Raw genomic sequence first — 14,303 nt, 5'->3', positions numbered from 1 at the left:
AGCTGGGTTGAAAGTTGTCCTTCCCTTTGTAACCGGTTTTACATTCCTGGGCCTCTGGAGGCTCCCTGGTCACTCACCACTGATCCAGAAAACAAATGACAGGCCGTACCGACAGAGCGAAGATAGATTACGCTCTCAAAGTTTTCAACAACATTTGTTTTCACGAAGTACCAAGGTCATTGATGTTAACTGTTGTTCACCAGTTCGATTCATATTGCTTTGACCTATTAGTCCAATAGTTCTTGTTTTAATCTTGGCTGAGACAGCAGAAATGAAGGAATCCATTAAAAGCCATTTACCTTTACTATTGCCTAGAAAATTCCAATCTATGCATTAATCCTGTTTCAGTCTGCATGATTAAAAACCTGTACAAATTCACCTTTGAATTGAAATTGAGCACTCATATCGTTTATACTGTACGTACAGTACAAATACCATTTTCATTCAACTGTTTTATTTGTAATTACTCAGCAATAATATGATCATATCAGTTTGCAAACAGTAATACCCTACAGTATAAAGCTTTACAAAATAAATGGAGAAACGATTATTTCAGAAGCTTCCCTACAGAGGGAATTGATTGAAATTTAGCAGGCACTTTTCCACAATTACAGGAATGAAATACAGCAGTGGAAGCTACAGAAACAAAGCCGTAGTTTCCGTTAGACAGCCACTGACCGACAAGGTTGCACATGAGCCTTTTCGTCAGCGACCCTTTAATCGGCTCATTAAAGAGACACCTCTGTGCACCGTCCTTGTCTGACACTACTAATCCTTCATAATAAAATCATAGAGGAGGAACGTCACCGTTTGCTTTTCCGTTTGCTTTTATTTGACATCCAGGTTGTATGAATAGGGGATTGTTTGACACCGCACCCGTGCTTATGCGGAAATTAAGACCTTTCTTTGGAAGTTGAGCTTCCTCGGTAGCTGAATTAAATTTTGCGGCTCAAGTTGTAACCCATTAATTAGGATCTGATGTCAGGAGTAGGGAGGTCTATGAAAAAGGACTGTTTTGCCTCTGGGGCGCTCTCCTCGTCGTCGCTGAAAGGGACATTTACTAAAATCCGACAGAAGAAAGCCAAACCGCACAGGAAATCCCAGCCAAGGAAGAAAGAGGACATCGAGAGCGACTGTGAACTTTGCAGGCAAGATAAACGAATTAATCACATTAATACTACAGCATCACAGCGGGAACATTACTATATTAAGACTGGGATTAGCTTTCAAAAGTTGTGGTTAAAAATAATTCTGTCTTATAGAATAAACCTTTTAAGATTATTTTACACTATAAAAAGAAAAAATATATAAACAAGTCGCTGTTTGAAGATAATAAATTGAATATTTACATCGATATTGATATTTATTGTTTAAGGAACAACGCTATTATTAAATCCACATGTTAGAGTTTCACACTGATATACAAGCATTCGTTGTTATAAGTTCTAAAAATGTACTTATTTAAAGGTTGTGTGTGTTAAAAAAAATAATTGCGAAATATTCCAGCATTGTTACAGAGCAAGGTATAAAGTTATTGGAAAATGCTTGCAGAACAATTATAGATAACTTTATATATTTTCATGTACATCCAGAAAGCAACTGGGATTTAGAGTAAAAAAATCCACACTTTAATGGAGCTATTTTATCCAGGGTATTGAGCAAGGAAATAAAAAGGCAAATATGGAAGATGTATTTTTCTTCAGTTTTTTTATATGAAAAGCCTTATTTATTCCACAAGATGATTTGTTTCGGAGTTGTTACTTTAAATATTTTTTTATTGTTTTAAGCAAGTATTGTTCATAATAAATGTAATTAATGCCCGGCCTAGAAAATATTTTAGTGAAACAGGACAAGAAATTTTGTAACAAAAAAATAACGGACCTTCAATATTTGTTGTAAGGTACAGATTAAGTGTTTAAAGTTCGAAAGCATTTGTATTCTTCTACATGCGACGTTTTAAAGGCATAATGAAATATCATTAACTAACAGAAAGCCGATTATTCCCAGTAGGGATTGTCGCAAATCGGAGACTATTCCAGAAGCACAGAATGTAGCGAAACTATACTGTGGGGAAGTACTCCGGTCCATCGAAAAAAATAATGAAATAATATGATAAAGTTAGTAACAAACATATCCCAACAGATAATTTCAGCAGAGTTACAGAATTGTGTACAAATTGCTTAATGTGTATTAAATAGAAATGACTTCCCTTTGATGAGGAACGTAAAATATATTTCTCTTGATAAATAGAAAGTCGCTCAGTAATTTGTTTCTAATTAGATGTTTTATTAATTAAAGCTATGTCTTGTTCGAACTGTGTGTTTTTTTCCTGCCAAAGTTACACAGAACGTAGAAGCTAGAGCAAAAAGCAATGGGAAATAATTATTTTGCATAGCCTAAATCAGAGATCACTTTGGTGATCCAGTTCTTCAGAAGTTAACTGAGTTGGTTTTCAGAAATAAACGCCTTTAATGTCTCTAAACATATACTGTATTTTGCAACAATAATTAATAATAATTGTCAGACAATTAACGTTAAATTGCTTATTATTATTATTATTATTATTATTATTATTATTATTATTATTAAAAGCATCTAGCACACCTATAATTCCAATTTAGTAAGAAATCAATATTTTCTCAAAGTTTCGAAAGGAAATTAACTATTACGATTCACAGTTAGGCTGGTATACATTGTATTTTTTCTGTAGCATTAAAAATCCTTTCGTTGTGAGAGGAAAAAAAATAACATTATATATACTGTATATAAAACATTTTTATCTGGAATGCGTTTTTCTTTGTGTTTTGGATGTTCTACAAAGCAATAATATTGCACAGACATACTTTATTTGATACATTGCGGGGGTGCTGTTTCATGTTCAACAGGTGCTCGTCCTCCCCGAATGTTGGTAGCAGCAGAACGGTTCGGCGGATTCTGACTGCTTGCGTCATCTCGCTCTTGGCTCTCCTCGGCTCGGTGTCCGTGGACCTCGGCCCAAGCCTGCAGGTATGGCGGGACACCGAGGCCGCGCTCAATGAGCTCACTTCGTGCAAGAGCGTCCTCATTCTCGGGCTCATTCGGGAGCTGCAGAGTGACCAAGACTCCTGTAACGCCACGTCCCCTGGAGCTTGTCAGCACTTATCCACCAACATCATACCGAGAATCAGCCACCTCTGTCATACCCTGGATCTTGAAGTTAATGTTTCTGGACAGTTATGTGCTGAAGATCAAAAGGAAATCTGTCAGACACTTCTTTTGGTGCTACCCACTGTCCTTAATGGCACAGGAGAAAAAGAAGACTCAGATACAAATGTCACAGGAACTGCTTTCTCCCTGACCATTTCAGAGCTCTTGGACCTCTGGGGAGATCCAGAGCTGGATATCTGGAGAGTGAGGTTCAATCCTGACTGGGCAGATGTATTGTCTCTTAAACTTCTCCTGAGGTTCCAGGTGGCTGCCCGAAACACGAGGGAGTCATTCTCACCCCTGCCCAATCAACACCTTGTGAATTCCTGGTATCACGCGGTGAGCCATCTGAGTTTTGCTATGTTGGTGTCAGAGAATCTGCAGAGCTGTTGGCTGGAAAAGGGCAACGTATCCCAGCATGCAACGGGGCTAAGAAAGCCTCCAATTCTCCTGCCTTTGTGGACTTCCTTCGGCATGAGCTCAGTCAGCCACACCGATGCAGTCATTTACACGCTGGGTGATGTACAGAACTGCTTGCTGGACAGGGCGAGACAGACTTTGAAGAAGAAATCGAGAGACTTCATCTCCACTGTGAGCCTCAAGCTATGCTTGCTGTCTATTGCCTGTCTCATCTATCCCATAGTGCTACTGTCCTTTAAGCAGATGACAGAGTGGATAGAGAACTATGCAAGGAGCCTAAAGGAGAGAACTGAGGACCTGAAGCAGGAGAGACGTCTGGCAGAAGACCTCTTGCACCAGATGTTACCCAAATCTGTAGCTAAGCAGCTGCGACAGCAGAAACATGTAGAAGCTGAGAGTTATGAGAAGGTAAGGTACACTGCCATGTCTTGGAGATCATGTAATTCTTATAGGGTGTCTTATAGGTCACCCTATATCACATTTGGGAACATTAGAAAGTGTGATTCCTTAAGCAAGTAAGATGTTCTTATTTTCTTAATGAATCAGATCTAATAGGGCAGACTGGCATTTGGAGTATTACTCCATTATTACTTTATTTTTTAAAAATCACCTGCTGTATTGTTTTAAATTAATTTTTGAAGTCTTTAGAAAATTCGGATCTAAAGATTACCCAGAAAATCTACTGGGACCATGGCGGGAGATCCCTGCTATAGGTGATGGCTGAACACGATACAGTTTTATGTGAAAGGTAAGTCACAAGGATCTGAGAGGTTAGTGTGCGATTTGCACACATATCAATGAGAATATAGCACATTGGCCTCAAACATTTGCACACAAACAAAGGGAATAGCCCGTCCTTTCCTTTTTTGTTATATTCTTAAAATTATTAAAATAATTAAAACAATGTATTAAAATCATTATTAATTAACCATTTATCTGTGGTCTTCTTAAGCTGGAATGTGCCTCACATTGCCCAGTTAGCATTGTAATTCCTTTTAACAATTTGATTTCTTTCTCTGGCAAAAATGGGAAAACGTGAAAAAACAGTGTACTGTACTATTTGTCTTTTTTCGAGAAGACTTTGATGATAATCAAAAGAAGGTGAATAGGTTTTTTCTGCTTGCTGTTGCAGAAATTTCATATCAAGTGACAAAACTAAAAGATGTAGCAGGCTGCTTTTTCCTGCACACAAAAGAAGACAATTGCTTTTAGATGAGCTGGGAACAGAGCAATGTAACTGTGCATATGAATTATATTATTTGTAGTTATTGTCCAAATAATTACCTATAATTATAGTATTACATATTCATTAGAAGATAAGACAGATTATGAAGGTGAAAAGAATGCTCATCTCATTAGGGCTTGCATGATCCATTAGAGCAAGCTGGGTCCTAAAGCAACAAACATAGAAATCGATTCATTTGTGTGTGTATTTGATTGCATTAAATGAAGGCTAATTTGGAGTGTTAGAAAAATATTGGACTAAATTTGGGGTCTTCTTCAGTGAAAGGAAATGCATGTTATTCTGAGTTCATTTCTAACCGCGTAAAAGCAATGGAAAACCAGACAATAGTAAAGGAATGCTAAGACCTAGAGTTATAAAAATAACACAAAAAAAACTAAAACTGAAGTTTAAAGGCTCTCATGGGTAGAGATTCTGTTTTCAGTTTTTGGCTATGCTGACTATTACTAGCTATACAATTCTAGTATGGACACAAGTACTGAACCCCATGATTTTTTCCTTATACTTTTGTGCATCAATGCAATAAAAAAACCCCACAAACCACAAATATTGACACACTCTTTCAATGTTAGAATTTTTTGTTTACATGTTCATATGTTGGGAAAATAAATACATAGAGAAGAGAAGTCCAGGTGATGTTATATTTGCTTCCAGAGTACATGTACTGATTTGTGGAGTTACAGAAATATTTTGAAAGCCAGGACACTATACTGTTAAAAGATGCTGTCCTTCATATGAGATTTAAAACTGAGGTCCTCACTCTGTGGTTTTTAGGTTTTTAATAATCCCAGGGTGTTTCTTGCAAAGAGTAGGGGTATTATCCTGGTGTCCTGACCAAATTTTCCCCTCTACTTTCTCTACTTTCCCCCTCTAAGTTCTTCTACTCCACTGACAGCTGATGTGTGACGAGTGTCTAATAATTGCATATTATTATTATGAATTAAGTGAACTAAAGGGAATTCAGAAATCTTCGGTTCTATGTTCAGCTTCCATTATTTGTTTTTACAGCCTCACTCATCATAACTCAGTTCTCAGTTAAACTCATTTGCCTTCCATGTTTACTTTCATTTTTACTTTTATAATACGTTGAATACCTATGATCCTTAAGAGGTGGTTTCCTTTCCCTTGGGCAGGTGACAATATTCTTCTCGGACATTGTGGGCTTTACTGCTATCTCAGCCTCGTGCACCCCCCTGCAGGTAGTGGAGATGCTGAACAACCTGTACATGTGCTTTGACACCCGCATTGACTCCTATGACGTGTATAAGGTAAGCACAAAGCACCCCCAGGCTTGTTTCATCTTAGCAGTTTAGATTCTTTCTTTGACAGTTCTGAGCTTCAAAGAAAATAGTTTGTTTAAGCTGCTGAAAAAATGCTATGAATTCCACCTGCTGGTTGCTCCTTCTTTGCAATGTTTTCCAATTGTACCCCAAAGGCGATTCTAACTGGATAAAGGCTATTCTTGATCTCCCTCTTCCCAGGTGGAGACTATTGGAGATGCCTACATGGTGGTGAGTGGCCTTCCGGAGAGGAATGGGGACCGGCATGCTGATGAGATTGCCAAAATGTCCCTGGACCTGGTGGCTGCTGTGCGGCAGGTGCCCATACCACACATGCCTAGTAAACGGCTGCAGCTCAGGGCTGGCATCCACACAGGTAAGGCTATAAGAAGGCTTCCAAATGAGAGAAATCCATAGAGCTAACTGACCCCAGTCTCCTACCCCAAATGTGTCTTGGAGGACAAAGGATTTTTCTACTGCATAGTTGGATAGGTTGTTGAAAACTCTTTACGCAAAGAAGTGCAATCTTAGTCTCTAATGCACTATTTTTATTTATTTTATTTTGTTCTTCTTGTTTGCTCATCTATTAGCCTGGGCACATTCTCACTCTTCTGATTCGTACAAGCTAGACTGCTTCAATCCTCCTGTTCGCTTGAGGTACATTTTGTGTGAGCCTAAGTTATAGAGAACTTGAATGTTCTGTTCCTTCTGATGGAGCCTGCTAATAGCTTTTACATGATGAACCGTGACCATCACGCTTGCTTGATCACAAATGCTTCCCCACCTATACTTACCCCCAAATGGTGAATCTTTACCCAAATGGTGAATGTTTACACTAAACTCCTGATGACAAAGGAAGGTTTCTATTTCCTGGAGTTACATCAAAGACAGGAGGGGGGAAACATGTATATAAGTTCTGTAGGACCATATCCCCTTTGAGCTACGACAGGTACTATACCTATTATGGTCCTTATTGTGGTTCCTTGTATGCATACAATAAAGCTTGGCTGGACGAACGAACACTTCACGCTCGAATTTCTTAGTTTCTACACTTCTTATCTGGTGATTTTTTTTTATAAATCACAATTGACAGAAGTAATACAGAAACCAGAGACAATTAACAGTGTTAATGTTTGGGCCTGCAGTCTGTTAACGTCTCCTGGAGAAAGTTCTATTGTGACAAAATACCACGTGCAGAGCAGATACACCAGAATGCTCCAGTAATGCAGTTCTAATAGCAAATAAAGAAGACTAATAGTTCATTACAATGATGCTGAAAGGATCATCATTACTGCTGTAAGGATAATTTCCTGTCCAAATTGTTGTTTGTGCTTGTTGAATCAGGTCCCTGTGTCGCGGGGATTGTGGGCTACAAGATGCCGAGATACTGCCTGTTTGGAGACACTGTCAACACAGCCTCGAGGATGGAGTCCACCAGCCTGCGTAGGTAGACCCTCTCTTGTTTGCAGCAGTGGGTCTGAATATTCAGCTTTTGTTAGAAGAAAGCGCTCTCCGTTTTTCAAGCCCGGGAACTGTATCATGAATATTTTCAGTTATTATATCACCATAGAGACCGTGTTATTTCAGTCTTACAAGATGCAGAGTCCATCGTTAAAATCTCATTGTTTCCTGCTATCACACTAACACGCGGTCTTTCAGGTTGCTTTCCAAGACAGAGGACGAGCTTAGGTAGTTTTCTGTGTGGTTTATATACATTAAGCCTGTATTCACCAGTAAACACTACAGATCTACACATTGGGTGTGGATTCTTGGGATCCCTGGAGACTGGAAGAGGAAGTTGCCACTGGGGCAGGGATGATGGGCTGGGGGTAGAGGGGGGTTTGGGGTGGGTTTTACTGTTGTACTGCTGTAATAAAAATAACAACAACAATTAACAATTAATAATAATTAATTATTATTACTGCTGTAAGGATAGTTTCCTGTCAAAATTGTTGCTTCTGCTTGTTGAATCAGGTCCCTGTGTCACAGGGAGGTGCATGGGAGAAAATGGGATTGTTTTTTGTATTATAACAATTTCTGTATTCTTTTCCAAAAACAAAAAAAGATCTGTTTTTTTTCCAAGATAAAATCCCAGAATGCATAAATCATGGGGATATACATTATGTATCAAATGCAATGGCCAATATAGACTAACGGCAATAAAACAAAATAAACAGTGAAAGCCAAGATAGGAAATTAAAGTTTTCACTGTTGATTTAAAAGAACTCACAGTGCTGCCAGCACTAATGCCCTCTAGAAGATTGTTCTCCAGTCTCAGTGCAAAGCAGGGAGAAGCACTCTGAAGGATCACTGTCCATCATAAGAGCAGCACTGTGACATTGTTCTGGGGACACACAGAAGCTGAGTCAAGAGAATGTGGACGTGGGAAGTGAAGGCCATGAATGTAATTTGGAGCTGAGAATCAAGGCAGAGATGTTAAAACTAGTGGGACCTAAAATATCTGAAACTAACCCTTCAAATTCAAATTCATTTTGCATACCCGGTGGTGTTAAAGATTTGTGCCGTACACCACAGCTCGGTGACAACGTTTTTTTCTTCTATGGCAGCTCAAAAGGTTCATGTCAGCTCTGCCACCTACCTCGCTCTGAAAAAGGATGATGCCTATGAGCTTCAGCTGAGAGGGGAAATAGAAGTTAAGGTAATATTAGAGACAGCCATCTCATCTCCCAGGCAGGTTCATTCTCCCACATCCTGAGTCTTATACTGTAAATGTAAGCTTTGTTTTTAGTTCAGAAAGATAAAAACATTCCCAGTTTTCTGTCAGTATTCTCATTTTATATATTCAACCAATCTTAATGAGAACAAATACAGGAGACATTTCTTTTTTTTTCCCATAGTGTCTCTTGTCACACATTTTTAAAAGAACTGTTGGGAGATGGTTTGGTTTTGCATTAAATAGCATGTTTTTATAAAACAATATAAAGTTTTAAAGTAGTATAAAGTTGTAGGTGATTGCTATACACATATTGTTCATATAAATATAGGGACAATTGTGATTACTACTGTGTACAGTAGTATTATAGGCATTTGTCAAAAATGTTGTCTACAAATGGTCTTTCTGTCTGCTTTTCATATAATTTTACAGAGACATAGAATTCACCATTAAATTGTAATGTTTTGGTATTTCCAGTAATCAGGCTATTAAAAGCACTTCAGGTAATTAATTTCTCATGACACAAAGTTACAGAAATGGGAATTTATCTTTATATGAGTGTTAGTGCTTCTTAGCTCCTGTCACATCAGTATGAGTATAATTAACCTTTCAATTATTGTGTGATTTTCTTTCATGGAGTACAAGAGATAATGGCCTTTAAGGGTGTTGAGCTCTTTAAAGGTGTTTTGTAGTGTTAAAGCTGTAATAAATTCTGACGGTCAGAGCAATACAGGGAAGGAAAAAAGGAAGGATTCCCAATTCATTACTCTAATTTGCTAAAATACAGACCTAGTTTCTTTAGAATGATATTGCACTTCTCCACTTACAAATTACTAATCAAGTGAGCATACAATGGAAGATGCAAATATATACCTACATTTTAGGTTTCTCTTTGTTCTCAGGGGAAAGGTAAAATGAACACATACTGGCTGGTAGGCCACAAGAATTACAGCGTTCAGAATGACAGCCTGGTGTGTCACTGGAATCCCAATCTATCAAGAAACAAGAAAGGGGGAGATGGGAGCAATGCATCTGTTGAGCAGGTGGGGACATATTTTTCCACTGAACCTTATCTCAGCTTTTCAAGTGCTGGCATCATACAGCAGAAGAGCCACTCTTGGCAGGGCAGGTTAATGACTCCCAGCAACACTAAATTGCGCACTCCAAGAGACATAGAAAAGGACTTCCCATTCCCCGTAGAGAGCATGATTGTGTGTTGTCAGCTTACCAACAAACGTGTCTTTTGAAAGTCTCCTGAAGAATACTTGGAGAAGATCTAAGTAAACGTCACACAGAAAGACCGCTTAGCTCAGAACTGAGCCCAGGAGCCCAGAGATGTGAGGCAGTGGTGGTAACAGCCACGCCATCATGTCTCTAGGTGGAGCTGTTCCACATGATATTCAATTCTGCCTTTAGCCTACCCTGCAATGAAAAAAATAATGTGAAACATACTGGCCAATGCTGGGGGTTTTCAAGTCACAGAACATCTGCTGTATTTAAAAAGTGCCAAACAATCTTCTGGGTCCATATCACAAAATAAGAGCAAAAACAAATGAATTCAGTCTTTTTTCAGCTGGGTATTTCCTACAAGTGATTCAAATGAAAAGTCAATCTATTTACATGCTGTACTGCGTTTTATTTTTTGTCTTCTAACAGTCTAACACTAGCATCACAGTCTGGAGCATCAGTGAGAACACTACCCCAGTTTCCATGGTGGATTACAGCCCTAATGGCCGGCCTCTGCCAGAGCCCGCCCACACCACAGCTCCAGAAAGCCCACTGTGCGTGTCGGCGCTGGTGGAGCAGCCCCCAGGCACGCCTGGGACTCTGGGATCAATGACCGGAGGGCTCCAGAGCTGCAGCAGTGAAGGTGCTAGCCCCAGACTCTGGACCAGCAATGGGACAGCTTTCTCTACACAAGGGGGCAAAACTGACCTGCTGCCTGGCTCAGTCCATCAGGAATAAACACGCTGGCTCCTCTGGACAGAATATGAATGTATTGTATATATTGTATTTTTGTATTGTTGAAAGATGGTTTTCATACAGCATACAGGTTTTCATACAATGCTGTTTTCATACAGCATTTCACAATGGGCAAGGTTTTTTAGAATTAATGTTTTCTTATGTTAAGGAAGATTCACAACAGAATTTAGACTTTGCACTTGTAGTCAAAATGCATCTTTCTTCCTGTTTTCCCTTCAAAAAGGACTTTTGAAAGGTTCTGTATAATTGTAATAGGATTAAATGAAACACTCTAAAACTAAGGTTACAGGCTTATTTTTTGGTGATGTATAGAGACAGGTGATTTTATAGGCTAAAAGAGTTAAAATGTAGAGCAGTCAGAAATAAAAAAAAAACATTTGACTATAAAAAGAGGAAATATCAACAGAAAAGAACAATTTTGTCTGGGAAGAAGATTTAATAAGGGGTTTTATGCGATAGATCTATAATGATCTCAAAAGAAATAGTTCTCTTACAAATTGTCCCAAAAGCTACAGCTTTCGAATACAATTAAATGCAAATTCATGAACCGTTAACAAGTATTTTTCACATGCTGGTCTGTGTATGGATGTAAGGAAGATTACAAACACATTATTTGCATGAACAATTATTTATTCAGATGTGGTCCTCTTGAGAAAAAAATAGGCCTTTCTTGCCACAGTTTTATTCAGAAAAAATTACATAAAATTACCTTGTTTCCATGATTACAGCAATTATCTGTAGTGCTCACCTGATGTGGTTTGCCAGTGAAGGAGAAGGCTGGTACACTAAGACTCTCTTGTTTGTTAATAAAATGAACCTCAGGTGTAATTGCACTTGGCTGATCACAGGACCAGACTGAAAAGCTAGCTTTTGTTGTTGCACACTGCTACTGCCAGAAATTTACATTGGGTGGAACAAAGCAAAACTAAATTTCTAGGGTTATTTTTTTTTATAAATTCTCTTTTACATGGAGCTTCATGAATATTTCTGTTTTAATTAGGTTTATGTTGTTGTTTCAAATCCTTTTTCCTGCATGAATGCCGTGAATTTAGAAAGAAAACTACAAGCATGGCATTGTGAAAAATTAAATAAAACTTTTAAAGACTTGCCAGTCACAAAAAAATGTCATAGTCATCTGTGTATTATTTTGAGATCTTCACGTGTAATCAACTAAAAGCCCACAGCTACAATTGAAATAGTCACAATAAATTACACACTAATAAACAGAGTATAATGTGCTTTTTCTGGAACAATAATTCAATAATAAATAATATTTTATCTGTTTACTTATTTATCATTGAAAAACAGTCAATCACAGAAATACAAAGAATATATTCTAAACATAAGTCATTCTAAAAGAAAAGAATACATTTTAAAAGAATATTGTTTATTAGAACAAAGATACACATTAATCACCAATTGTGTGCTTCTCATTTCACCTTTGTAAATAAACATCATTTGTTTCATGAAGCACGGTCTCTACTTGAATTCGCCATCTTTGGCTTGAAAGAATATCTTATCTTGTCAGAGCTAACAAAAAGATGTTATTCAGAGGACAATGATACAAAAGCACCGCCATTGTTGGGTGAGTACGCCCTATACGCCAGGAGAGGGCGCCAGTTAGCTATTTCGTTCCTCTTTTCTCTCAAAAGTACTACACAAACACTTTGTGTAGGACAGCATTTGTACCTACAACAGATTTTGGTGAGAAGAAGTATTATTAACTGTCTGAAAGCCTAATACAATTAAAACCATAAGGAATTATAATAATTAATAACTCCTCACACCTGCACACATTTTTTTCCTTTATTTTTTAGCTTTGTCAGTTCACAAGCCTTTTTGCAACAATTAGTGGACACTGTGGTAAGAAAAAATGATTCTTTGTTGTATCCGTAATGGTTGACTTTTTAAATGTAAGTTTCCCAGACACAAACAGCTCAAGTATACAACGGGTAGTATTTCATGGATGCTGGAAACTTAAAAAAAAAACTTTTTTTAAAGTCAAAGACCGTTCCTGCTAGTTGCTACAGGTGGTGGAGGTACAGATACAAATGTGTGCACAAGCAAGCTAGCAAACACCAGAATATTCTCATAAACCTGCATAGAAGGATATATAATTGAACTCTATTTCTATCAAAGCCCATCAATTGAGAACAAATGTAATAGATCCGAACCAGCACCCATGCACACAAGGGTAAATTAAGAGCAGGAGTTAAAGAGTAAAAATAGGTAACACTACACAGTATCATGGAATCTAGTGACTGGGACCCTTATCATGTTATTGAATCTCACCTGCTAGAACAGCTGGATGAGAGGGGATACAGGCAGCTAAGCACACAAGGGGGTCCATAGTATCTCCTCATATGTAACCTTTCTGATAAAGTGTCATATCTTGCCCATTAGACACAAATGAGGTGGATTTTTCTCAGACTGGTGACAGCACAGGGACATCATATGACTTGGAGCTAATGTCCTGTAAGCACTTCAAGTTTTCAGCAGACCTGGCTTGTCACACCGCGGAGCTGGGAAAAGCCAGCATAGCCGGAGCTCTTATGTGACACATACTGCTGTCACATTACTGTGCTCTTACCGCACTGAGCCGGCTCACACTAGCACTAGACACTTTTATTGCACAAATAAAAGGCACAGAATGTTTTTAATAAGCCAATGGAATGGGAGTTTCCCAAGGCAGAGCAGGAAAGATCCTGAGAATTACACCGCCTCCACTCCACTTCACCTCTAGCAATGTTAGAGGAAATCCTTTGGAAATGGTCCTTAAAGCTGATTCTAGGAAATCACCTGCTGTCAGACTGTTAAAACCAGTTGTTCTCTAGTGATCTTACTAGAGGGCAGTATTGTGTTTTATGCTTTCCACTTCAGAGAGTGCAGTTAGTTTTCAGGGCTTGCTCCATTCTTTCTTAATCATCCGTCTGTGTTAAAAATAAATAACCCCCCACCCCACAATGAAATGTGTGTGTAATTTTGAATTGAAAATGAGTACAGATTTTTAATGGTGTGCTATAACTGATAATATTTTGACTACATTTCATTCAATAGTTGTGATTAGCAAGTCTAGATGCATTTTTGAGTATGCAGGTGTATGTGTAGATAATTTCTTTATGGAACATAAAAATGTTTAGGAAATTAGAAAAAAACAATCAGGTAAATGTATAGTAGTACTAGTATATGTAGCATGACTTCCCATGTTCTGTATAACATTCAAAACACTGTGGTCTTTAAAACAAACAATAAAAATGTTATATTGTTTTAACACAAGGGTTAGAAAATGCACTGTTATCGGAAAGAAGCCAAAGTTTTTGAGTTTTATTGAGCAAGATCCCATATGAACATTGTCATTTATCAATCTACTTTCTGGCAAGTCTGACCATGGGACTTTGAACTCCAAAGTTTTGATGCTAGAAAGTTATTAGCATGAAATGAAAGGTTTTGATGGATGATAGAAAACATTTGATCCTGGATAAAGTGGATTTGTAAGTGGTTTCTGAAACATGGAAGC

General features: G+C 38.1%; 1 protein-coding gene and 1 long non-coding RNA gene across 2 annotated transcripts; one reads left to right on the top strand and one right to left on the bottom strand.

The window, feature by feature from the left end:
- Nucleotides 1-647: 647 nt before the first annotated feature.
- Nucleotides 648-12,030, top strand: LOC102688208 (uncharacterized). Its single transcript, XM_006642059.3, has 8 exons — nt 648-1,148; nt 2,886-4,014; nt 5,983-6,117; nt 6,331-6,505; nt 7,474-7,572; nt 8,697-8,788; nt 9,706-9,846; nt 10,460-12,030. Exons 1-8 carry the CDS (start codon nt 979-981, stop codon nt 10,766-10,768), a joined length of 2,250 nt encoding a protein of 749 aa, XP_006642122.1. The 5' UTR covers nt 648-978; the 3' UTR covers nt 10,769-12,030.
- On the bottom strand, nt 8,685-10,220 carry LOC107075525 (uncharacterized). Its single transcript, XR_001477042.2, has 3 exons — nt 10,032-10,220; nt 9,681-9,795; nt 8,685-8,764 (listed from the first exon to the last, which is right to left on the bottom strand). It is a non-coding gene; the product is annotated as an uncharacterized lncRNA (long non-coding RNA).
- Nucleotides 12,031-14,303: the final 2,273 nt, after the last annotated feature.

This window comes from Lepisosteus oculatus, chromosome 25 (assembly GCF_040954835.1).
Source record: "Lepisosteus oculatus isolate fLepOcu1 chromosome 25, fLepOcu1.hap2, whole genome shotgun sequence".
Taxonomy (NCBI): Eukaryota; Metazoa; Chordata; class Actinopteri; order Semionotiformes; family Lepisosteidae; genus Lepisosteus; species Lepisosteus oculatus.
The sequence above is the reverse complement of the archived record's forward strand: the minus strand, read 5'-3'. Positions and strand labels throughout refer to the sequence as shown.

What these genes read in the sequence shown, in the direction of transcription:
- LOC102688208 (XM_006642059.3), top strand. Translation starts at nt 979, where the DNA reads ATGTCAGGAGTAGGGAGGTCTATGAAAAAGGACTGTTTTGCCTCTGGG. An exon ending in GATGGAGTCCACCAGCCTGC is followed by an intron (nt 7,573 to 8,696) that starts GTAGGTAGACCC and finishes CTTCTATGGCAG; the next exon opens with CTCAAAAGGTTCATGTCAGC. An exon ending in GAGGGGAAATAGAAGTTAAG is followed by an intron (nt 8,789 to 9,705) that starts GTAATATTAGAG and finishes CTTTGTTCTCAG; the next exon opens with GGGAAAGGTAAAATGAACAC.